At 49.3% G+C, this 24,690-nt stretch overlaps 7 protein-coding genes and 1 non-coding gene across 8 annotated transcripts; 3 read left to right on the top strand and 5 right to left on the bottom strand.

Annotated features, from left to right (window-relative positions):
- Positions 1 to 800: 800 nt before the first annotated feature.
- Positions 801 to 1,256, top strand: F9C07_2108343 (uncharacterized protein; the record flags this gene model as incomplete). The annotated part of the gene is made up of 1 exon (XM_071509042.1): positions 801 to 1,256. One exon carries the CDS (start codon positions 801 to 803, stop codon positions 1,254 to 1,256), a length of 456 nt encoding a protein of 151 aa, XP_071364527.1.
- Positions 1,257 to 1,308: 52 nt separating this feature from the next.
- On the top strand, positions 1,309 to 6,066 carry F9C07_2285131 (uncharacterized protein). Its single transcript, XM_041286480.2, has 3 exons — positions 1,309 to 3,707; positions 3,756 to 3,853; positions 3,902 to 6,066. The coding sequence occupies exons 1-3, from the start codon at positions 2,804 to 2,806 to the stop codon at positions 5,888 to 5,890; spliced, it is 2,991 nt and encodes a 996-aa protein (XP_041147965.2). The 5' UTR covers positions 1,309 to 2,803; the 3' UTR covers positions 5,891 to 6,066.
- F9C07_2164558 (mediator of RNA polymerase II transcription subunit 10) lies at positions 6,067 to 6,967 on the top strand. Its single transcript, XM_071509319.1, has 3 exons — positions 6,067 to 6,199; positions 6,257 to 6,353; positions 6,431 to 6,967. Exons 1-3 carry the CDS (start codon positions 6,169 to 6,171, stop codon positions 6,822 to 6,824), a joined length of 522 nt encoding a protein of 173 aa, XP_071364528.1. The 5' UTR covers positions 6,067 to 6,168; the 3' UTR covers positions 6,825 to 6,967.
- A 765-nt stretch (positions 6,968 to 7,732) lies between these two features.
- F9C07_t199 lies at positions 7,733 to 7,806 on the bottom strand. Its single transcript has one exon. It is a non-coding gene; the product is annotated as a tRNA-Val (tRNA).
- An 87-nt stretch (positions 7,807 to 7,893) lies between these two features.
- On the bottom strand, positions 7,894 to 9,425 carry F9C07_2234469 (pyridoxal phosphate-dependent transferase; the record flags this gene model as incomplete). The annotated part of the gene is made up of 7 exons (XM_041286488.2): positions 7,894 to 7,949; positions 8,006 to 8,513; positions 8,568 to 8,645; positions 8,697 to 9,017; positions 9,066 to 9,195; positions 9,245 to 9,278; positions 9,350 to 9,425. 7 exons carry the CDS (start codon positions 9,423 to 9,425, stop codon positions 7,894 to 7,896), a joined length of 1,203 nt encoding a protein of 400 aa, XP_041147966.2.
- A 178-nt stretch (positions 9,426 to 9,603) lies between these two features.
- Positions 9,604 to 10,705, bottom strand: F9C07_8768 (uncharacterized protein). The gene is made up of 2 exons (XM_071511821.1): positions 10,540 to 10,705; positions 9,604 to 10,460 (listed from the first exon to the last, which is right to left on the bottom strand). Exons 1-2 carry the CDS (start codon positions 10,555 to 10,557, stop codon positions 9,858 to 9,860), a joined length of 621 nt encoding a protein of 206 aa, XP_071364529.1. The 5' UTR covers positions 10,558 to 10,705; the 3' UTR covers positions 9,604 to 9,857.
- A 32-nt stretch (positions 10,706 to 10,737) lies between these two features.
- Positions 10,738 to 16,769, bottom strand: F9C07_2164573 (uncharacterized protein). The gene is made up of 4 exons (XM_041293124.2): positions 15,599 to 16,769; positions 14,349 to 15,540; positions 13,134 to 14,122; positions 10,738 to 13,080 (listed from the first exon to the last, which is right to left on the bottom strand). Exons 3-4 carry the CDS (start codon positions 13,968 to 13,970, stop codon positions 11,158 to 11,160), a joined length of 2,760 nt encoding a protein of 919 aa, XP_041147967.1. The 5' UTR covers positions 13,971 to 14,122; positions 14,349 to 15,540; positions 15,599 to 16,769; the 3' UTR covers positions 10,738 to 11,157.
- Positions 16,770 to 17,145: 376 nt separating this feature from the next.
- F9C07_2234472 (tRNA-splicing endonuclease positive effector) lies at positions 17,146 to 23,704 on the bottom strand (the record flags this gene model as incomplete). The annotated part of the gene is made up of 4 exons (XM_071509955.1): positions 17,146 to 17,238; positions 17,303 to 17,398; positions 17,450 to 23,609; positions 23,682 to 23,704. The coding sequence occupies 4 exons, from the start codon at positions 23,702 to 23,704 to the stop codon at positions 17,146 to 17,148; spliced, it is 6,372 nt and encodes a 2,123-aa protein (XP_071364530.1).
- Positions 23,705 to 24,690: the final 986 nt, after the last annotated feature.

Raw genomic sequence — 24,690 nt, forward strand, 5'->3', positions numbered from 1 at the left:
TCAGATCAAACGCTGTGAGTGGTCTTTGACCTTGTCGAGTTCCTCATCGACAAAAATGCACTGTCTAACGTCAAGCACTTACTGCTGTCTGTTACACGAAGTATCAACACACAGTCATCTATATCCACGATATCACTAGCATAATGCGTGACGGGATTCCACAGGCTGTGAGCCAGTGCTTGATAAGCATTGCTAGTTGACGTTTACGGCATTGTTTGGAGCAGGAAGATACAGATACCGAGTCCTGTGCATCTACGAGGACATATTATACCGATGGCCTTGAGTGTCTTCATGCCCGACTGTCTGTTCGTTCTACTTGGACTCGAACTCTCTTCTGGAATCTAGACCCTATGAGTCACCCGAATATCCCAATTAGGTCCTCTTCGAAGATTTAGAAACGGTGTCTGGGGTGGTGAGGGTTAATGGTATCCAGGTTCATGACCACTGGGCCACATTAGCACCTCTTCGGGATGATGACAAGACTACTGCTGCAAGATTTGAATGTCTTGATAACAGTACGCATCCGGGAGAGCTGTGGATCTGCTGGTTTCACGCTTGATTCAGATGAGGAGATTATGTAGTACTTCTATGCTCTGAGATGGCTGGGGAAACCACTGGCGAATATCCCGTCTGTTAGAGCTTGCCAGTGACCTGCGGGAAATAACCCTAGACTGCACCGGCAGGCTCAGGGGAGAAATAATGCAGCACGCCGGGAACCTGGACCAAGGGGAAGGGCAAGACTCTATTCTCAAAATCATAGAATAGAGAATGCTGAGAAGATCCAGGCTCGGAAGGCAGCAATGACGGAGGTAGAAAGGACTGCTTTCAGAGCTCGCAGAGCTGCCCAGACAAGAGGGTATAGAGCAAAAAAGAAAGCCGAGAGCGAGCCCAAACCACCCCGTATTGTGTCGGCAAAGAATATCCGCCGAAATGCAATGCGCAAGGCACAACGGGCTGGTGACGTGTTTCAAAGCGAGAAGGCCAAACTCCAGCAGAGGGCCGTCCGTGCCCGCCATCGCCTGAAGAAAGTTGAAGCAGCTGGTGATGCTCAGAGAATTGAGGAGGCAGCATTGGCGTTGAAGATTGCCCGGGTGGAGCGGTGGGAGTTCGCGGTTGAACACGGCAATTCAGTAAAGATCGTGCCATCGAAGGAAGACCGCAGGATGGTAAATGAGCACAGGGCTAAACAAGCTTCGAATACAAACATAGATAGGATTATGCTGTTCTTTAAGGACGGGAAAAATCTAGGGATATGAAATAAAAAGCAGTCTTAATAACACAGGATTATACTATACCTGAGTCACTTAGTACCAGCCTTTCATTTGCGGTGCCTTAAGTCAGAAATACTATTTCGCTAAGAAGCGAGTATTCGCTGTGACGGTGCAGCTACGGGTGTAGGCACGGGTGGAATGATATTCCCTGCAATGATTTGGCATTTGACCCCAAAGATAGGTTGGCTCCTTGCTTCCTAATATAGGCATGCTATATTGACGCTGTGCTTTTAGGGTTTCCGTGGACTGTCCGCCGCATGTGATCTATTGTCCTCTTTATGGTTACCATGATCAATCTGCTTTTGCGCACTCGGCTTCCACCTCGAGTGTTTGCCAGTGGAGAGCAATAGCGATATTGTCCATCAGTACCGTGCCGTCATTGAGCGAGGACATCAGCAAGATAGGTGCTAGTATGGACGCTGACCAGTGTCGGACCTCTCACAGGGCCGTCGGTAGCTGGGGCATTGATTGCGCCGGAGATTATTTGCCGGCGCAGATCTGGGCAGGCACGTCATTGTTGGTCTGCCATGATTACTGCCAGGTTTTGGCCTCGGGATGGCCGTTCCGAGTGAAGATGTGACTTTTGGAATGAATGGTCGGATGACCAGAAAGTATATGACCACTGTTGGAGGTATTTGACGAAATGCCTTGCTTTGGACCTCGGGTGGCGATTGAATTGTGCACTGCAGTCTAAAGTGGTTTTGCCCAGACTTGCTTATGGCCCTATATTGGATGCGCTTATGGGAGAGATTGAGTTAAATTACATGCGTACCCACAGGCAGCATGGTACATACATACTTCAGCGATCATCAAGGATCTTCTCTAGCGTACTGACGCCGTTCGCTGGATGATTATTATGCCGACACGGTTTCCATGGCCGAAGCGTCGGCATTCCCAGGGTTCTCGTGACCCGAGGTCATGCATTGTTCCTGATGATCGGGGAGAATAGTCACGATGATCCTGGAAAATCTGTACTGAGGAGTTGTAATCAGGACAAGAGCAATGGATATGCGACCAAAGTTTCTACAAGAAGATAGAAGAAGAAGACATATTACTGTACATAACATGGGGAAACAAAGAAAACCTGGAGATGCTCACGGCTGACTCAGCGATCGGGGAAATGCCCGTGACTGAAAGCCAACCAACCAAAGCCCAGTTCTCAAACTACGAAGTCAACTGCTGGTCAGTCGGAGCTCTTCTTTCTCCCTCCCTCAGTCCCAGTTACACGCTGTGTTGGTTCCAATTTAGAAGAGCTTTTATTCTCCATCCACCTGTCTCCTATTCCTCCTCCTTTCCCGCCAACTCACCTCTGTCCTCCACTACACCGGAGTCCAGTCAGGTACCACTTTGCCCCCAAATCACCGCCTCCTCCTATCTCCCTCCCCGCCGCCAACTGTCCTCTGTATAAGTCGCCCTTCCTGACTTCCGGCTCCGGGCCTTTCCTCGTCTCTGACCGTTTCCTCTATGCTGCGACGATAGTTATCCTACGACCGGCAATTTAATCTCGCCCCTCGAGGGCTTCCCCAGTCACCATGTCCTATCATTCGAACCCCCAATCCTATCAGAGCCATGCGGCCTCTCATAGGCCGATCCCGTCGTACAATCCGTTGGCCGCGGTGAACGCCCCGGCAGGCACCTTCTTACCAGGAACCAAAGTCCAGGTCGGCAATCACCGCGTGGTCATCGAGAAGTACCTCTCCGAAGGTGGATTTGCCCATGTCTACGTCGTGCGTCTGCCGCAACCCGTCGAGGGTTCAGATAGGGCGGTGTTGAAGCGGGTCGCCGTGCCGGACAAAGCGGCGCTCGCGAACATGCGGACCGAGGTCGAGACAATGAAGAAATTAAAGGGACACCGGCACATTGTGAAGTATATCGACTCCCATGCGTCTCAGCTCCGGGGTGGGGGCTACGAAGTGTTCCTGCTTATGGAGTTCTGTTCGGGCGGCGGCTTGATCGACTTCATGAACACGCGCTTGCAGCATCGGTTGACAGAACCGGAGATTATCCAGATCTTCTCGGACGTGGCCGAGGGCGTGGCTTGCATGCACTATTTGAAACCCCCTTTACTGCACCGCGATTTGAAGGTGGAGAATGTTCTCATATCTCGACACGGGACCTCGAGTATCTATAAACTGTGCGATTTCGGCTCTGCGGCACCCCCTCGTCCAGCGGCGACTTCGGCTGCGGAGGGCCGCCTGATCGAGGACGATGTGCAGAGGCACACGACACTGCAGTACCGGAGTCCGGAGATGATCGATGTCTATCGCAAGCAACCGATCGACGAGAAGAGCGATATCTGGGCGCTCGGTGTACTTCTATACAAGCTCTGCTACTATACAACTCCGTTTGAAGAAGTGGGCCAAATGGCCATCCTGAATGCGACCTACAAATTCCCTTCGTACCCTGTTTTCTCAGATCGCCTCAGGATGCTCATCGGTAAGTTCAGTTGAATGTGGGTCGTGAGGGGTACTAACTTCGACTTAGCATGGATGTTGAAGGAGCACCCACAAAAGCGCCCAAATATCTATGAGGTAGTGCAGGAAGTCTGCCACATGCAAGGAAAAGAAGTTCCCATCCGAGATGTGAGTTACTCAATGGCTGGATTCGTGCTCGGTTTCTTACTTGTGTAGATCTACGCGAATCGCTCTACGTCGGAAGCCCGCCGGTATCAGGAACTTCCGCCGTCCCCGACCGAGACAGCGCAAGTCGGCGCGGTGTTCTCTCCACCAGTCCAGGAGACCCAAATCATCCCAGAGATTGCTCCCATGCGGCGCGGGCGGCCAACCAAACCGACCAGTTCTCAGCACACTTCCGCAAAGCCAAGCCCCTCCCCGTTCCGTGGTGGCTCCACAGACCCTTTCGCCGTCTTAGATGGCGGCCAGAAGTCCCGGGACTCTACGGACGAGTTCTCGAATCGGTTCCCCTCGTTGGATCAGTTTGATATCCTGCACGAGAAGGGTGGCAAGTTCGACTTTGAGCCCGCGTTCGCCGAGACGAAACAAGAGGATGGCGATCTTGCGCAAAGGCTTACAAACGCCTTGGCCGATGAGGCCTTCGCTAAACGTCCTTCTCCGGAGCAGGCTCCCCAACCACCAGTCCAGAAGCAACCCCACACGTCGCACGTCAAGAGTCGACCCTCCGAGTCTTTCAACTACCGCGAGGAACCCCAGCAGCCGCAGGTGCCCCTGTACCAACCGGTGCCGCAGAAGCCGACCATGGTCTCCACAGGCACGATGACGTCGCCACCCCAGACGCCGTCAGTGCCGGAGCTGAAGCCCCCTAGCCGCCCCATCTATCGATTCCCTTCGTCAGACCATCAACGCCGGCCCTCCAGCCAACCGTGGCCCGCGGACGGCGACAAGAAAGTTTCCCGGCCCCTCAACCCTCCGTCTCCTAAAAAGCCCTCGGCGGACCCAAGAACGTCGGCGGACCGCATCTCCGAGCTGTCGACCTCTTCGTCGAGGCCTTCCTTGGAAGGTATGCGACCATCGAACTTGGAGTTGGAAGAGCTCACGAGTCGATCCAAATCGGCCAACAGCAAAACTCGCCCATTGTCCGTTCAGGCAGCTTCCAAGTATGACTTTGGCCGAGGCTCCGAGAGCGCGCGTTCCTCGCTCGACATCCCCAGGCCCTCGTACGACATGGGCGCGCCGCTACAACATGCGCGGACCGAGGCGGACCGGGCCAATATCTCGTCCGACATTGACTATCTCCGGGCGAGGGAGGAGGAGAGCAACCGAAAGAAAGAGAAGCGGTACAGTGGCAGCTCCAAACACACCAAGCGGTCGAGTCTTTCTACGTTATCGCTGTCGGGGACCAAAACATTGTTTGCTGGTCGGTTTGGCGATGCATTCCGGCGGTTCGAACAGAGCAACCAAGAATCCAAAGCTCAGTCTCCCGCCGCCGAAGAGACGAAGCAGGTCATGATCACTTCGTCGGAATTAGTAGAGGTGCCTGCCGAAATGAGTGATGCCGAGGAGGACGACATCTCTCCGGAGATGCGTCGGGAGCTGGAGCGCCGACGTCTCTCCCAGGAGGAGAAACGCGTCGCCAACGCTGCTGCCGAGTATCGCCGACAGGTGGCGGAACGAGGAGAGGGGGGTTTCCGACCCGGGCCCGATACACGGTCGTCGATCCAGAACCGGGTGCAGTCATTCTTAGAGGAAAGTAACAAGTCGGCTCCTCCCCCGAAGACGGCCACGGGCTATGGCCGGTTCACGGAGGAGACGAACCCTGCTTTGCCGGCAAAGCAGAACGAACCTCTTCCGGAGCCGCGGATCAACTCACGCGCGGCGGGGCACCTGTACGGATCGCAGGGACAATCGTCGCCTGTGAAGGACCGGTGGGAGACGCCAGGTCTGCCCAGCCAAGAGACGGCAAATAGTGGCTATGCGCAATCGCAGCGCACGGGGCCGTCTCGGCCAGCGGCCCCTCCTAAGCCCAAGAGCCTGCGCGTGAGGGGGTCGGAGGTGATCAACGAGCGCAGCCAGGCCACACCTACTACGCCGAGCGAGGATTGGGAGGCCAACTTCAGCCGACGGTTCCCCAGCCTGTCAGGACTAGAGATGGAGACGGAGATCGAGATACCCAATATCCCTCTCCGGACAAAGGAGGTGTAATTATTATTGATTTAAGTGGGGTAATGGGGGTGTATGGTTCTATAGACACTGGACTAATCTTGTTCTATACGTATATATTGTCAATATTAGACAAAGCATTGCATTGCAGCATTACAAGTATATAAGATATAGTATAATCTATTAAGTTAGTGAGATCATAACCAACTACCCAAACAGGTTAGTCCACCCCAGAGTCCCCACTGCGGCTCAAACAGTCTAGATTCATCCAACTCTCATCCTCCAAGTTACAATCAATCAACTTCACACCAGACAACAAAATGGCTCCCATAACCCTCAGCCAAGTCGACGGTAAGCCTCCCCATCCCGACCCTCCAAAACATTCAACTAACAGAGGAAACAAAAAAGCCGACCTAAAAGAAGCAATCCAACATCTCTTCGAAATCCAATCCGCAGTACACGGCTACTTAGGCCCGGAAACCCAACAAGAACTCGTCCGGAAAATGTACCCATCACCTCACAAACCCGCCACCAACAAATTCCCCAAGAAATCCCCAACTAACACAAGATATCAAAACCCAGAAAATCCCTAACCCAAACCCTCTCCACCCTCCAAAAAAACACCACAAACACCCCGGACCCAACCGACCCAACCCAAGCCACAAATCCCGAGATCTCCATCGGAAACCCCAAAGACCCGAATCTCGCTTCCATCCAACTCCCCCCCGAGATCATCGACTACGTGGACGCGGCTAGGAATCCGGATATCTATACCAGGGAGTTCGTGGAGCTTGTGCAGCGGGGGAATCAAGATTTGAAGGGGAAAAGGGAGGCGTTCGCGGAGTTTCGGGATGTTTTGGCGAGGGAGGTGAGGAGTGCGATTCCGGGGTGTAGGGGGGAGGTTGAGAGGGTTATGGAGTCGCTTGGGGTTGGGGGGGAGAAGAGTGATAATGATAATGATGTTGGGGGGAGGTGATGCTGGATCAATGAATGGGTTTTATTTTATGGGGGGTTGTTTATGTGTATAAATGGTGTTTTATTGGGTTGGGTGGTGTTTTGGGGGTAATTGGATTCCTTTTCTTTTTTTTTTTTTTTTTTCCTTCTTATTTTACTATTTTTATGCTACTGGATGGCAATTGGAGTTGAAGGTGGTGTGCACTAGGTATATGATGGTGGTTGTTCCTGTACTATTTATGAATGAGGCTTTGCAGAATTGCTATCATAGACTCTGTCTATATCTATCTACTTATAGTAACAAGTATATACAACACAATATCTCAAATATTCACAACAAGTCAAATAATCTACTCCAAAGACTTATTCCTTCTCACCACACCCCCCCCCCACAGGTGTTATTCTTGAATATCAGTTCCATATAGCGATCATATCGTGCAAATCTCACCTCTTTATACCTCCACCCTATAGTAAGTAAAAGCATCCCTGTTCGCTCATATAGCGTAAGCTTCTTTATGTAGTGGAGTATTGGAATCGGGCTTGGGTATCTTTGTAGGGTTTGGGCCATTGGTGCTGGGTTTAGGGTATTAAGATAAAATGTAGGATATGTACCTTGTGGGTGGTGTGTATTGATAGCTGGTTCTTGTTTGTTGGGATGGTTGACTAGAGGTTATAGTGGTAGGGTTCATTATATATATACATCAGTATCTACTAACGTCATCCCGACAGGATGTGTGTGCTTAAGTATAGAGAGACTTATCTGTATACAATTATGTCGGATGGTATAGCAGGAGCTGCAAGTCTGGTATAGATGCTGATTAGCTTTTTCTGCCTGGCTTTAGATTGTAATCCATGATAACAGCAAGAAAAATAAATGCGATGGTATACAATGATAAAAAGATAAGAGACCAAAAGAAAAGCAAAAAGCAATGACCAGACTGGGGCTCGATCCCAGGACCTTATCGGTGTTAACGATACGTGATAACCAACTACACCATCCGGCCAATTGATGTTTTGTGTATTTGTAATTTAGCTATATTAGCCAAGAGCAAACTAGCAGACGTGCTGCTGGTTAGGTAGTATACGGTACTCTACAATGTCGCAATAACCTCCTCCAAAACCTTGACCAAACCGGTCATCTCTTCCTCTGTAGTGGCCTATTAGTCTTGAACCCCGATGAAATACGCGAAGAGAAGCACTTACCTGTATTATAATGCAACATACTGATCCGCACAACTCCATCCTCAACGTCCTCCAAGCCAATGATATCCTTGATCAATCTATGACTGTACATATGGCCACTTCGGAACCCATACGCAGATCGCTTTTCAACCTCTTCTACCAACTTCTGGCTTTTCGTACCCCGCACCGTGAAGCTAATCACAGGGACACGGAGGTTCTTATCCGCAGAGCGCTCTCCGTAGACAGTGACCCGATCATTACCATTGAGGAAATCCAAGATGATCTGCTGCAGTCTTTCCTCTTGGACGGCGATCTTTTCCCATGATGCAGATACATCAGGCTCGAAGTATTCGACTACTCGTGGAATGCTCTGAACATGCTCATAATTGGCGGATGCCAAGTTGAGCTTCAAGTCGAGGGTGTCCGTGCCCTTGAAGAAATGTCCTAGGGTGTCGATCTGATCATGAATGCGTGATGAGGCATACAGCTGCGCGATGTGAGGTCCATAGACCTTGTACCATGAGAAGGCCTGTTTGGGATAATTAGCTTCTGGAACCTTGCTAGATATGCAAGGCATACTCACGTAAAAGTCGACATCAAGATCCTTGACATCGACTTGTCGATGGGGCGCAAGTGCAACGCCGTCCACGCAGAGAAGGGCCTCAAGGTCAAAAGTAAGCATTACATCAGTTTTAGGTTAGCAGGTTCTTACCCGAGGGTATTGATGCACGATCTTCGCAATCTCCTTAACATCCACGATAGATCCAAGTATATTCGATGCATGCGGGCAAGCTACTAGTCTCGTCTTCTCCGAGATTAACTGCTTCAAGTCATTCGGATCGCAGACAGGATTCTGAGGGTTGGAAGCGGACCACCATTTCACCTCTAAACCTAGTCGTTCTGCGATTCTGACCCAGGCGGCGGAATTGGCCTCGTGGTTCAATTTCGAAAGAATGAGCTCATCCCCTGGCTGGAACTTCAATGCCGTGGAGAGATTGTGCAGTAGTTGTGTAGTTGATACACCAAGACAGGTCTATAGGACTGTTAGCGGGATTTACATTCCTTGAGTAGGACTACTTACCTCCTCGGGCTTTGCATTGATGAACTTCGCCGCTGCTTCGTAGCCATTCGCAAATCCAGCAGTGGACAGCTTGGAGGTCTTGTATGTTGCCCCCAATTGGACATTGGTGTTTGTGAGGTAAGATGCAATGCTAGAAAGCCATGTAAGCCACAATCCGATCTTAATCAGGGTAGACATACGACTCAATCACGGTGTCCAGTACTTGACTACCCCCTTTCAGCTGATTAGCAAAGCGCTAGATACTGGATAGAAGTCACAAAGACTGCAATTAAAACTTGACACACCTGCATTATCCAGGAAGACCTGCTCCTGCTTCAGTGCAGGAAAGCGAGACCGGACCTGTGCGATATCGAGAGTCATTCTGAAGGCAATGGTGAATATGTTACGATGAACTCAGCTGAGGTTGATGTATCGGACCTTAAGTATGATAGCAGATTGCGTTTGCTGTGACGATAAGGCGTGAGAGGGGTAAGTACTAAGCGGTCCACAGCGCGCCCTAAGGCACCACATCCCCCACATTCCCAGGTAAGCCACATGGTCGAATAGAGAAATCTATACTATATTCATGGTTTCCACAAGTTGGTCGTGTTAACCATATGCGAACTGCTATCCAAAACTACCTGCTCAACAAAACCGCAAACAACATGCGAACAGACAAAGCTCTCTGCTTCCAACCGGGTATATTCCATGCAAACCAAGATATGTCCAAATAAGAGCACATTAAAATAGCACAGTAGAAAAGAAGTCCAAAGAAGAGAAGGCAAGCCGAAAAGCTAATAACATCATCATCCATTACCTCGAGCGTAAGCCTGCACTCGCGTTCCCCGCAGGGTGCGCCGCATCATGTACCACACAAAGCAGATACTTCTTATCCGGAACAACGACAATCTCATGCTTTTTGGTTCTCAGTCGCAGGAGCTTGACCTCATCGTCGTCCTCTCTCTCCGATGCCTCTCCATCTCCATCGTCCCGTGATGTTCCGTTGCCCAGCCCTTCTTGTAAGCCGTTCGAGTCTGTTTTGGAACCGTGGGCGTTTTTGTCCAGGGGTCGCGAGAGCGACAAACTTAGATCCGACGCGCTGGAAACAAAAGCAAAAATGCGAGCTGCTAGCGCTTCTGCCTGGGACGGTTGATAGGAGGTCTGACGGTTAGGAGTAGTGGCGCTAGACGGTGTTGAAGGGGTGGGTGATTCGGCAGGTGTCATAGTCTCTACCGATTGTTCCTCGGCAGCTGAGTCGACCTGAGAGACATTTGGACTACTGTTGCCCGCTGGTCTCGTCGCTAGCAGCCCAGTGCTCTGAATTATGGTCCCATCTTTGCGGGAAAGGATGAAAGTGGACTGAACTCCGGGGCGCGATGTTAGATGCGAAAGGAGAGAGGTGACATGTTGCGGAATCTGTGCAGACTAATTAAATTAGTAAATATCCGGACGTTTTTCCTGTTGAAAAGCAGACAGAGGAGAAAGGAGCGACTACTGCTGTTGTATGCGCCATGTTCGAGGTACGGGATAGCTTGAAGTGAGTTCTAAGAAGTGAGCGTAGGATAGATGACCGCTTTGAAGAACTATATTCTCCTCATAATAAACTCTTGAGACCTATATCTTATGCCCCGCTGCCGTTTTCTAGCTCGTACAGGCTAATGTCTGTGGAATGTGAAAGGTTGAAGCTGTTTGGCATTTTGTTGACGATCTTCCATGAACGCCGACCGCATCGCGGACTGGATGACTAAGCGATATCATGCCCTGATTCAACCATCAGGAGGTATGCCTCCTCTTTTGATTTAGTATAAGTACTCCGTATAGAACTTCTACATGATCTGACAAAACTCTTAACGGTCTTGGATGGTATCCCAATTAACAGTAAATAGTCATACAAAACGCACAAAACAAAATGGTATCGCCGAAGACAGAATAGGAGATCCGAGAGTCATGCAAATAGGAAGACCAGTGTTAAAGAACGACTATAGAGCCTTACGAGGATTAGACTCATGCTGGAAAAGACAAAGGGGGAATATAAGATAGAGAACGGCCACCTAGAAACACCACAATTAAAGGAAATTTCAGAATGCCTCCCAATGATTCATAGGAAAGTACATCAAGCCCTCATCCCGAGCTGTTGTGTTCTTTCGGAATCCGACTCCCAGCCAAAATCGAAGTCCTCAATTATACTTTCCAACTCCTGAATGTCAGCACTTTCTTCCGAACCGCAGCTACTGCGTCGGCTGGAGCCTGGGCTGGCAATCCAAGTCTCTGGATGGTACGGAGGCTGGCGTCTGTGCGCATGCCGCTCATTCCTCATGACATGGGAATCTGGGCTGGACGAAGAGTTCGTCATAGATGAGAAAGATCTACTTGTAGGTGGAGTAGAGAGGGAGGTGGATGATCCACCGAGAAGGCCTTCTACGTTCTGTTTACCTCCTACACCGAGAGCCCCAAGAAGAGCAGCTTGTAGTGTTCTGTTTTGGTGCTCGAGATGCGCAATGCGCTTTTCGAGCTCTCGAACGTAAGAAGGCCGATGGCGACCGCCTCGCGTTTCGTGATAGTAATAGCTATCCTGCAAATGTGGTGATTGCGAGGAAGCTTTCTCCAGGCCATGGCTTCTGCGGTTTCTGGGGGTTCTGGGCCTAGAGTGGTCGCATGACGATGGCTTCTTAATATGACGCGTTTTGCGTGTGGCAGACTCATCAACGTTGATGGGTGCCAACTTTGGTCGCCGTCGCCTACTGGAAGGGGGGTGTGCCTGTAGCTTGCGCATACCAACATCCATGCCTTCATCTTCCGAAGAGGGGAGAGGGGTCTCAGAGCGCCCGTGAGGATCCTCGTCATTAGCTACCCTTTCACTGAGGACGCTTGTGCTTCGTGTCCCACCGCTTGGATAGACCTGAGAATTCCTTGCTGAAGCAGGTAGTGACGACGGTTCCTGAGTGTTCATCAATGATATAGCGTCAATATAACCGAGTGAGCTACCTTTTCGCGTGCTAATAGCATGAGCTTCAGTGGATTGCCCAGGAAATTTCGAGCCATAAGAGGAAGGAGTAAACAATTGGGTATCTGGAGATCCCCTTCCGTATTGACTCCTAACTCCCTCGTCGGTGCAGCGTGAAGCAGCTGTCGTCCCATCATACTTTTCGGATGAGGCCCTGTGAGAGAGCCTTGAAAAAGACTGCCGACCTTCTTCCGAAGGGCGATCGTCTGAGTCTTGCAAATAAATTCGACTCGCTGACATATCTTTCTTCTTCAGCGCACGAACCCTATCGGCTCGGCTTTTACTGGCTCTCACAGACGTGGCACCCGCCCTAGCAGATTTGATCCCTCCGTCCATTGCTGTCTCAGGTATGCTAAGACTTGGTGTAGCCCGACCGTTCATTGATCCATGATTATCTCTCCTTGCACCACTGCCCATGGATCCTTCTTCTGTAGAACATGATGGTAACTGAGGGTCCTGCTCTTGTTGGTTGGCACGGAGACCTCTTCTACCGGCAATAGTGTCTTGTCCGTAACTAGGACGAATCCCTGGAACTGCTTCCGGTAACGCAGGCAGAGGTCTCATAGGTGCCGGTAGAGGGAATGCATCTATTGCGCCCATGGGCAAGGATGCCGGACGGCGGCCGTTTCTAGCCAGCGGCATTTTTGCATGTTTTTGGCTTGTCCCGTTATTTCTGCCTAGATCCGTCGGTTGCGCTGGCGGCATTTGGTCCACACATCCGAGATTTTCAAGGCCAGCGTCACAACTCTGGGTGCTAGATGAAGGCTTAGTGTTTTTATCATTCGATTGAGCCGAAGAACCTTGCTGCGCCGATTTGGTTGGTAAGGATCTGAGAGACGGGGGTGGGCAACCGTTCGATATGCGCCAGGCTCCTTTATTAGGCATACGTGGAGGCACAGTGTCGGGGAAAAGCTTCAGCGAATGGCTCTGCATGGCGTTGGATGTACCAGCTGATGATGACTTGCTGTCCGCTGCTTCGGGGGCATCTTTGGCTCCTGCTGGCTTGGCTTCCGCTGGTTGCTCGTGACTCGACTGTTGGAAGTCAGTATTACGTATAATATATATGTTCAATGATGCCCGCCTACCTGTTGCTTGTTGTCCAAAGTGCTGGTCGACATCTCAGGGGGTTGACTGCTCGTTCGGTCTGGTATTTCCGGAACTTTCGGCAAGGCTTCTATCTCATCCATTGGCTCACTAGGCGTAGAATTTGAGCCATGACCAGTTGAGGGATGGGAAGATTTTCCTTGCGAATCATGGTCGGTTGAAGCCTGGTAAGGCGGAGGGGTCACGTCCTCAAATTGAGGGGGTCGAGGCAACGCAGCGCCGACCAGGGACGTAATCTCTCGTAGATCAAGCGATGACAGACGACCTCCTTTCATTTCATATTTTTCAAGCGAATCTTCCAGCCATGGTCGTCCAATGCTTTCCACGTCTCTTCTGGAACTTGCTTGAAAGCTGAGATCGGAAGCAGATCTGGTAGAGGATACTGTGGAGTCAATACTTTGCTTGGGAGCAGATTTCTTGGGCTTTGGGAGAGTGAGAGAATCAGGCAGGAATCCCTCCTGCTGAAGCGCTAGTAGCTGGCGAGACGCTTCTTCGGCTTTGGTGTGAGGGTCTGTTGTCCTTTTGGGACGTTGAGCTAGCTGCCGCAGGCGTCGTTGGCCTGCTTTTAAGATATCCCGAGCGCTACCAGATTGCGAAGATGTGTTCGACAAGGAATCCTGTGCTTGGAAGAACTGTACAAGATCGGGGACGTGTTCACTTCTGTTCTGGATATTGGACAAACCGGGAAGTTGAATATCTCCTGGTATGTTCGACATGCTGGAGTGATCTCGTCTCGACAACTGAGGACTGAGGCGGCAGGTCGGTACTATTGGACTCGGTGCGATTGAGTTCTCTTGTAGGTCGACCAGGTGTAACATAAGGGAATCGACTAGACCTCAGCCATATAAGACTTTCCAAACCGATCAGGAGACATATGAAATGTCAAATGAGAGTCGACAAGGAAAGAAGCTTCGTGGTGCGTTGCCTGTACAAAAGTAACGTAATTCAAGAGCACTATTGCCTTGTCCACCTTGATGAAGAGAGATCAGTACCTCGAGACAGGTTATAAAAGGAATGACGTAGGTAGATAGAAGAAATGGCACACGGGTATCAAACAAAAAAAAAAGGACGGCAGTAGAGAAAGAACGAGGTAGGATGGTGAAAGTCTAATCAATATGTACGCATGATTGTATGTACAGGAAATTAATGGAGGATTGAGACATATGAGAAAAGAATAAAATGAGATATCAACCTACGTCCAAGGAAGATGCAGCGCAGGGAGAGGTCCTTTCTTAAAAGAGAGTTCCATGAACATCTGGACCTGTCACGACCCTACCTACATAGTCGGGGAGCATTCTGTCTAGTTCTTGAATGCGCCCAGACATTGTCGAATGAAGAGCCGGCTCGTTCTCGATAGATTGAGAGATAGAGTTGAATCTAAGTAGTGGCATTCCACCATGCCAGGATTCCACAGGCCCCAAGGGCCGAGGGAGGAGAGACAGCCCCAGTTGGGCACCAGGCAAGCAAGGCTAGTGGAGTCATTTCGAACCGAAAAGGAAAGGGAAATCGCAGGGGAGGAAAAAGAGTAAATAAAAGGAAATAAAAAAAAAACGTTGATTGACGATCCGTCCGTGCTAGTAATTCGATCGGGCCCCAGGTGGCGCAAATGACAGACCGACGCCCCATACATCGTCGAGCTGTGGGAAGCTATTTGTTCGCAGGATGATCCTATCACACTGGCAATCATTGGAGATTTTCGTCACCCAGATGGATGGGCCAGCACTAGCGAGTCAGGATAGTTTGTCTCTGGGCTTATAGTCGGCAGGTCAACAAAGAAATTTCGTTTGCGACTATATCGTGAGAAACCACGGTACGAGCTCAGCATTAGTGTCATTCCCGTGTGACGTCTTTGCATGCCCTCCTTTTCGGAAAAGAAACAAGATCTCTTGAGAAAGTGTGCAAGAGCCGTTAAAAGCAAGGGATGCCCTGACTGCTTCGCCCCTCTCAACTCCTTGGAGGGGTTGATTGAGGTCATACCTGAAACGAGCCCCTTTGAGAACGCCAGATACGCCTTGACAACTATGTGGAAGACGTCAATTATCCCCGGGGATTGATCCAATTAGGAAAAAACCACGAAATCCAAAATCGAACTTGGGCACGTAAGGATCGAGAAGCAGAGAAGAGTGTGACGGGGAATTGGAAAGCCACCGAGCCAGGACTAGTGGCAATTGGGAGAGACGCAGATCAGAAAAAGACTATACTAATGTGACAGATGGACAGCGATCCCAACCGAGTGGATTTGTTTGTTCGATGGACGGGGACTTTCTGACTTGACAGGTCACAAACTCATTTATATCGACTATTTGGAGAGCTTACGAAAATAGAAAATAGTCGCGGCCGGGCCCTTGCCGACTTCCCCAAACGAACCAAGTCAAAGATACCTAAAGACTGTCGCTATGTATATCAATATTGGTTTTGTGCACGAAAGAAATTCAAAAGTACGTACCTGTTCGAATGGAGGGCTTTCTCCATTAGTTGCTTAACCCTAGCCCTAAGTATGACCGTGATATAATGTCGTACAGCCCACCAAAAGCCCTGAAGAACTAGTCGTGCCTCATAGCAAACTGGCCTATAAACACTACTTCCATGTAAACTTGCACGGTCGCTCTTCAGCCGACCTGAAAGAGTCGCACTGCGTCACCTCGTGTCCTGTTCATCGTGTTGCACAATCACCGACAGGGGCGAGAATAGAAAGAAATGTACCTGGGAGGGGCTTTTGAACATCTTGGCGTCATACCCAAACACTTTGGTAGCGATTCTACAAGGTTGAAGGAAGTAAAAAATCAAAGAAAATAGAAAAAAAAAAAAGGGAAAAGAAAAATGACAAAAAACGACAGGGCGAGCTCAGCCAGCTACCCCCTTGCATAAGAAAGTATCATGCAGGTCTCGAGAGCATCGCAAGAATAAGGATAGGTAGAAAGTCATTCAAGTATGCAGGAGTGAGTATGTCCATGTAGAAGGCGCCACCTTCATAATTCACGACGGAGCCTATATTCTCCGATCGTGCCAAAGGAAGCACTCCAGAACATCGCCAACCACCTTGACTGGAACTCAGCTGACTGCTTTGGTAACGAGTTGATTCATTTCTCAACGAGTCAGCAGGTCGTCATCCTTCGAGGTACATGCAGAGCTAGTGCACGCTATGAAATACTATATCGTGCGTGACCTACTCTTATCAATCCGATTTGGCTTTTACAATACCTTTCTTTTGGGTGGAAGTAATATGTCCTGAGCTTTTGGTCTGCAATCCACCTGATTGGACTCGGTTCTCCTGACGCCAATCCAATGAGAGATACTAATCTTCGAAATTGACTACATGAACCCCAGAGGGACTGCAGCAAGAGGAAACTGATGAGATTATCAGTTGAGTTAATACCTCGTTAGGTGAGGAGCCTCCTGCATCGAGACTATTCACCATGACAATTAATTCTATTTACAATCCTATTAACACGAGCATGCACCTGGAACCAAAATAACCATGCATGGTTGGAATCAACCCTCCCAGCTCACCTATTTCTAAGGGTATACTCACTGAATGAAGCTTCTCCAAGCCTCTGTAGTACATATCCTATCTCAGTGCAAAAAAAAAAAAAAAAGAAAAGAAAAGAAAAAGAAAACTGAATAGAAATACAACCCAACGCCACGCAATGCTTTTCGGAATATGTTAGGGACCCTCAAGCCTGGAATCCCCAGAGGAATATCGTATGCTCGGCGCAACCCTCTGTCGCGCGTTGACCAAGAAGACGGGAAAATGGAAGGGTGGCAACACATGGCATATGCATGAGCCAAGAGAAAGTGTAAACGAAAATGGTGTAAGAACAAAAGGGGGGTTCGATGGAGACGCTCATATGCATGTCAGAAAGGTGGGACCGTGTTATCTTGTAGATCTGTAGATCAATGTGATATCTTGACATGTAACATGTCTTCTGTAAAACAGTAACATGAGCATGGGAGCCGGGCGATAAGAGATGCACCGGATTTCAATTCCACAGCCTATCTCCGTTTCGGTCGGATGAACGGGTCGACTGCTTTCTTCTTCCGCATCGGTGGAGGGGGCCTGGCCCCATTCCCTGGCCGCTGTGGCTGCTATATAAGAGGAGAAGTCAGCAAGCAGTTGCCAAGCTATCCATAGTAGAAATAAAACACATACATTTGCTGGACCTGCATCCGCCCGTGGACCGCTCGGAGGCTTATTCTGGTTGATAGGTGCATAAGCCGGCCCATCTCGTGACGGTTTAACTAAATCCTGCGAGACTAATCAGCAGAGTTCATTATGAAGTCGGAAGGAATGGCTGACCTCCGTTTTCGGCGGAACATTAGCATCGATTTTTCGTCGCGGGTTCTTAGGAGCCGTTGGGGGCACTTTTTGATCTATTTTTCGCTTGGGGGGCTTCGCGGTGTCAGAAGAGGGGGAATCGGTGTGTTTGCGCTTAGCTGCGCCTTTGCTGCTATCTGTTTTGGGTTGCTCTGGCTTTTTCTCGTTGGAACCAGACGTAACCTGGATAACAGGTACTTTGGGATCATGTCCTCCAAGCTGCCTGGCCCGTTGGCGTTCCGCTCTCTGCTTTTGCATTTGCGTGTGATGATATTCCTCTCGCGCAATTCTTTGTTTCTCTTGTTTGGATAGAACTCTTGTAGACTTGCAATCACGAGCAATGTGCCCAGCCTCGCCGCACTCGAGACAACGCTCTGATGTACAAACTGCACGCGTATGCCCGGGCTGCCCACATCTGTAGCAGTTGCCTCGAGCTGCTTCCTTCGCATCAATGTTGTCGCAATTATGAGTCATATGAGAGAAGTCGCCGCAATAACCACACATGCGGTTATCATCCAAGCCGCTGGCACCTCCTGACGGTCCCTCGGGCGGGGAGACGTAAGGTTCATTCTTACCAAACGTACCATCTGTTGGGAGGTTGTCACGAGAGGATGAGGACGAACGAGAAATAGGATCAGTTAGTGTGCCGACAGAAGGCTTTGTTGACTCCGGTCCATCAGCATCCAGCATATCAACATTCTTGTAGCCAGTAAATTGGGGCCGCTGGAGGATTTTCAACACATCCCCATCAGTATAGACACTCCGACGGCGAGCGTCTTTTATAAGGCTATTCCAAAATTCGCCCTGCACTAGGGACTGCGAATTTCCCAAAACCCAAAGTGAGGACTTGGCACGCGTCAAGCCGACATTCATACGGCGAATGTCGGACAAGAAACCAATTCCTTTATTGGAGGCTCTAACGCAAGAAAATATAATAACTTCACTCTCCCTTCCTTGGAAGGCATCTGTAGTGTTGAAATCGATCATGTTAAAGATTGCATTTCCATATTTCGCGGCAAAATGAGTTTTCAACTCTCTTAGTTGGCCTTTATACGGGGTAATGATGCCGATTTTGCCAGAGAAATCAAAGCCTTGGAAATCCGAGACCAAACGCTCATATAGTTGCATGGCTACCCGAAGTTCCGCCATATTGACCAACGAGTGACCTTTTGCAGCACTTTGATGAAGACCCTGCACGTCGAAGAATCGATATGGACTAAGAAGCTCGCTCTGATGCCAGGGACGAGCGCGAAGCCGTGCCATATCAGGGCCGTCTTGCAGTTTACCATCATAGAAGGCATTGCGCGGGTATGCACTAATTTCCGGATGCATACGGTATTGAATATCCAGCAAGTGGACATCCCTAGGGTGATTGGATTGCATCCGGACGAACAGACTCTGCTCATATTGGAATTTCGAAGCGACTTTGGACAGGACAGTGGGCGGTAATTGTTTTGGATCTCCGACAAGGATACATTTGGAACATCCGTATTTTAGCGGGATTAGAGCACTCAGTTCAATCGATTGCGCAGCCTCGTCAATGACGACTGTTTCGAACTCGATACTTAGGTTCTGGAACATCTCGTGACCACTACCACTGAGAGTGGCACAGATAACATGGGCCCCATCAATGATCTCCTGCTGTATTTTCCGCCGGTTTAAATCAGCATCACGGGCCGCTGAATGGTTTTTGTCGCGGGCGTTGTCGATCTCTTGACTCAATGCAGTCTTCTTCTTCTTAAGCAGCTCAAACTCCCGTTCTAGTTCTGCAGGAACAGGCAAGCCCTGGGCTCTGCATTGGTCCAACTTGGAACGAGTTTCTTTGAAAGCAGTGTCAGCTGCTTTGTGCTCCATATAAATCTTCTGTAGATCCCTTTCGCCCGAGTCCTTGCGTGATGTTTGGCTCAATCTTGCGTTCACTAGTTCGTCCAGTGTCACATCAAGGACATTAGTATTTATGGCATCGCTCCTTCCAAGTCGAATGACGGATAGCTTTTCATGGCGACCCTGAATTGTCTTGACACCTGCTTTGAATCTCATGACCAACTCATCAACGGCGGCATTACTAGGAGCGCACACAAGCAGCTTCTTTGAAGTAGTTGTCCTTGGGGGAGGTTTAATGTTCCCAACACCTGTTGGCCGCGAGATGGTGACACCCTGGTTACCAAGTACGCCGCTCAGCAGAGCTCCTACAAGGGCAACAATTGTCTTTGTCTTTCCAGATCCCGGAGGACCTTGAATGAGGGTGAAAGCATCATTGTCCAGAGCGGACTTGATAGCCTTTGCCTGGGCGGGGTTAACATTGTAATTCTCAGCAATTGGGCTCAAGGTCGCTTCCGAATAATTAAGGATTGGGGACGGCTTGGCTTTCACGACCTCCTCGCAAAGATCATAATATTGCAAGGCCATGAGAGCACCATATTCACGCTCAAGAGGGGTTAAGGATGTAACCTTAGCACCCCATATCTCCGATCCCGGTGCAAGGGCGTTGATAAATGAGTTACCGGGGTTGACTCTGTAGGCAATCTCTACGGTCCCCTTCTTCTTATTTATTCCCGCAACCCGAGCAAGACAATGCGGAGCAGACGGGTTATTAGTCGGTGAGTTTGCCTTTGAAAGCAAGACAAGGTCTGCTTCGCCAAGCCCATAGTCCTTGACCTCAAGCGCTGGCATAACCGTGCTAACTTCCACGAAAGAGTCCACTGATAGTCGTGTCGCGACCTTAACCTCGAATGGTTTGAAGTTTCCCTCTTCCTTCGAGGACTGGAAACCTTGCCATGCTTCTAGTATCAGAAGAGGCTCGAAAGTTTTTTGGTAATCAATAGGGTCTCTGAATGTGTTAGATATCAAACTATAGTCGGTACGACCCGAGTTCGGCGGAAGATCGCCGTTAGCAAAGAAGTCCCAAGACAATATGGTCCGATGTAGTGAAGAGAGGTCTGGAGCCAACCGTGCGCGCATATCCTTTGCAGAGCGCACTTGCTTGATCTTCTTGACAGGACCCTTCTGTTTGAGTGACAGTCTCTTGCTTTCTTCATAGGCCCTAACGGCGTCAGGTTTAGATCCACCTTTCGGGCCGAAAAGCTCCCTGTCGAGTTCATCCTCACTCTCTGATTCAGACTCTGACCCCGATGACACCATCATACTATCTGCAGGCCTATGATCCTTGCCTTTAACGCCAATTCCAGCTAGCCCAGAACCTTGTTCAGCGGTTTGTTCAGCAACTCCAGTCGCCGGAAGACCCTTCTTCAAACGTGCCAGCTCGGCCATATCACGTTTCTTTTTAGCCTCTCGCTCTCTTTCTCGTTTCTCACGGAAAGCTTGAACGGTGACATTGGACTTCAAAGGCGCCGGGGCGGGCCTGGGAATCGCTGGAAGAGCCTTTGCTGCTTTCTCAGCCCTCTTCTTCGCTTCGGCAGCGACTCTTTCCTTATTAAGTTCAACAGATCGAGATAATTGCAACATGACATCATCTGGAACATTGTCGTCGAACTCGTCCGGTGTTCTTGATGGGCTGGGAGTAGCTGAAAGCTCGGCTGGTTTAGCAAATGCTGTGATCGAGCTCTGTTTCTTTAGGCTAGCAGTTGAGGCAGTAACAACAGGCTTCTTGTAATAGGCTTCCAAAGCTCTAACAAGTTCTGCCTTCTCCCGTAACGTCAGCATAGTCTTGACAGTAGACTTGACTGCGACACCCTCAATATAATCCAGAGCATCCTCTTTCACGGTGGTAACGCTAAGCTCCCCAAGACGGCGAAGGAGCTTGGCAACAAGACCAACTAGAGTAGTAGCCAAATATTCATCCTTAAGTCGCAGCCATTTGACCATTGTACTCATAGTCGCGGTAGGAGATTTGAGAAAATTCTCGCGGGCAGAAGTCTCTTGACTGGGGTCCGCATCGACAACGGCGCTTAGAAAGACACCGTACTGATCGAAGAGAAGATCGGCAAACTGGATACTATCACGACAGAATTCCAGCATCACCATTCTGTCATTGCCCCTGAGATGCCACGATTCAGTTTCGTCGAATATCGTGGTCAAGGCTTGCCACAGGTACTCCCACAGCTTTTGAAGAGAAAGAATCTCTCGGCGATCTGCGAGTTTGCGAGTTCTGAGCATACCAGTCTGGCTATCACAAAGAATATCCACAATGTCCGTCCCTGTATGAATCATCCTCGGAGCAGAGGCAAATGTTTTCATATTCGATATACGTCGAAAAGACCAGCTGAGCCCGTACATAGTCGTAGTAAAGAATGACTGTAATAGATGGGAAATGGCATCCCTTCGAGCAGACTGTCCACTGACATTTTTTATGAGGTCCACCGCAGCTTGATAAGTGTTTAGATCAGCTGCAAAAAGGGCGGAGATCAAAGCACTACTAGTATCTTGACTTTTGAAGAGCTCGTCAAGATGCTCCGGTTTGAAATCTGCAAGGCGCTCAATTATTAAGCATGACAGATGTGTAAGATGGCCGTAGATCATATTGAAGTGAGTCTTCTCCTGGCTGGCTCCTCCCTTTGCGGGGAATTTCTCCAACCCGACCAGCGGTAATATACCGAGAAGAGCAGATGTTGAAAGGGCCAGGTTGTCTTCATGAAGGTGTTTTACAACAGCGTCCCAAATTGGAGCTGAATACGTGCTTACACCATGCTGGAGGGTATTATACCGTAGGATGACCTCATAATCGCTCTTGAGAGATTGGCACTCAAGAGCGAGTGTATTACGAATAACATCCATGCACAGCGTCGATATTTCGCGCTGACGTCCCTGTTCAACCTCAAACTTGGGAGGCTCAAGAATTCTAGCGATGTTTGCACTCACAACTTCCATGGTCTCAGATAGGACAATTCGCGCTACAGAGCCCCTCGAAGATTCATGATCGGTAAAACTGCGAAGTGTATAGAGTAAGCTTGACAAACCTATGTGAAAGCAATGATACCTGGCCAAGTTAGGAAGGCGTGCGTCTTGTAGTCGATCAAGAAGTTGGTAAACTAGGGACCTGCATGCTGACGGTTGATGGGGGCCCTTCAGTGACGACATGAATGGAGTAATCCATGATAACATATCTTTCATAGCGGACTTCTCATAGGGCTCGCCCTCGGTGGCTTGCATCAAAAATGCATCTAGCTGGGGATTGTAGAACACAAGCTCAATGATAGCTTGGGGCGATATGGTCTGCATCGCATCCCAGAAGTCTCCAGGTGCCTTTTCCAAGAATATCTGAATCGTATTCAAAATAAAGCGCAGTCCAGGAGATTGTATCCCGATGTGCTCCACCGAAAGACGGCAAGGGTCAATTTCGAGGGCTCGCAGATGATGAGTAATCTGGTCTTTATCCAGCCTTTTCACCACAAGCTGCATTCCACGCCATAGCCGCTGAATGGCAGCGACCTGAACCGGCTGTTGAGAAGCTGACCTAAGTGCGCCTAAGAGCCCTTCTTTGATTGCCCAATCGAATTCTGTGTCGGTAGGAGGCCGGGAATACCGCATCCAAGCCTGGATTGCCCAAAAGCTGCGACTCTGATTGGGGTCAAACAAGAAACGGGTAACGGCCGGAATGTAGTCCGAAACCTTTAGACTACGCTTCGTCTGAATGAGTCTAAAAGGCTCATCAAAATATTGCTGGAGAAGACTGTCATTGCGAAGCATAGCATCACAACTCAAGCTCTCGAAGATAGATAGCAAAGACGCCCGGTCCAACACATGAAGCCCGATTTCCTGGGGAGGTACCTCTTTCAATTTCGTTGTTGCGGTAGTCAAATTCCTCGTTATCCTCTTTATATCGCATTCGTCAATCATCCGGGAAAATTTTTCGATATCTTCATCATCGTAGTTTTCTTTCAGTTGTTCCATAAGCCAAATCTTTCCCGTATAGTATTGTTTGATACAGAGGTCGCATTTCTCGAGGGTGTCGTCTAACTTCCTCCAAATCCAGTTTTGCAGCTCTTCAACCCCCTCTTCGTTGTACGCCAATATGCGCATGCATGACAGGAATTTTTCCCTCCGGGCTGTCGCCTCTGCCACCAATTCTGCAATTTTCTTCCCCGACTCATCTACCTGATCGGTTTCGTCATAGCGTGCGTGGTCGTCATCATGTTGTCGCGGGCATAATAGGTGGACGTTGTCAGGAAGGGCTTGTAGCTCTCTGCAAACAAATTGACGCTTAATTACTGTAATCAACGGTGACAGTTGCAGGCTGCACAACTTAGCGACTCACCCAACAATATCCATAACCTCCATGATTACGACCCGACAATCCAGCTGTTATGTGTCGTGGCTGTGAACAACAAACCATGGAGCATTCCCTTGCCGAATAGACAAGGATTGGCTACTATGCCGAAATCTAGAACGCGAAGTCCCACAGAGCTATCTCACTAGTTTGACCAGGCTTCAAGGATCCTCTTTCACGGTGGGCTATATAAGCATGGTTGTAGCAACTGGGCACTTGGGAGATGATACAAAAGGTTTTGCTTTTCCGCAGCACGCCACCACGTCAGTGTGGAAGGAAGGATAAAGGGAAGTCCGGGGGGGAGAATGTTGTGCATTAACACAATCCTTATAGAAATTCAAAAAACAATGTGCTTACCCATACCCTCAAGGAAGCAACAACACAGAGACTCGAGTGTAAAGAGAAATGAAAAAGCCCATCGGCAAGGCATGCAATACATTGAACGGAGTAAATCAGTGCCGCACCTTCGTTCCTGGCTATTGGTTAATGTGGAAGGCGGTCAAAACGGCTATCATCCACTTTACGCGTGAGGACGCGATTATCCTCCACCCGAGCTTTTGCGCGCTACACCTAATTCAGATTAATCTCACTTCTCCGATTACATAGTCCGCATTTTGTCCTGCCGGGTGCTGCTGAGTGTCTACATGACGGATAATTACTTTCAAATGAACTTGATACTTCTCCGAGGGACATTCATGTTGACGGCTTTCCATAGAAAACGTAAAATCCATAAAACCTGCCACCACACATACCTCATTCTTTCAAGGGTGCTCAAGGTAGTCCTTTGATCAGATCTTTTGTGAGAACAGTCAAGATTATAAGGAAGAAAGAGAAAAGAAAAGGGTAGCGATGGAATATAGCGTATTCACAAACACGGAAATAAGGCTTTTGTACAAGAAGAACACTGGCATTACGCCACAAAGTAGATGAAATAGGGAAGAGGTCAAAAGAATGATGAACGCAGCAGAGCTTCAGTAGAAAATATTCGCGCCGAACC

This window comes from Aspergillus flavus, chromosome 5 (assembly GCF_009017415.1).
Source record: "Aspergillus flavus chromosome 5, complete sequence".
Lineage (NCBI taxonomy): Eukaryota > Fungi > Ascomycota > Eurotiomycetes > Eurotiales > Aspergillaceae > Aspergillus > Aspergillus flavus.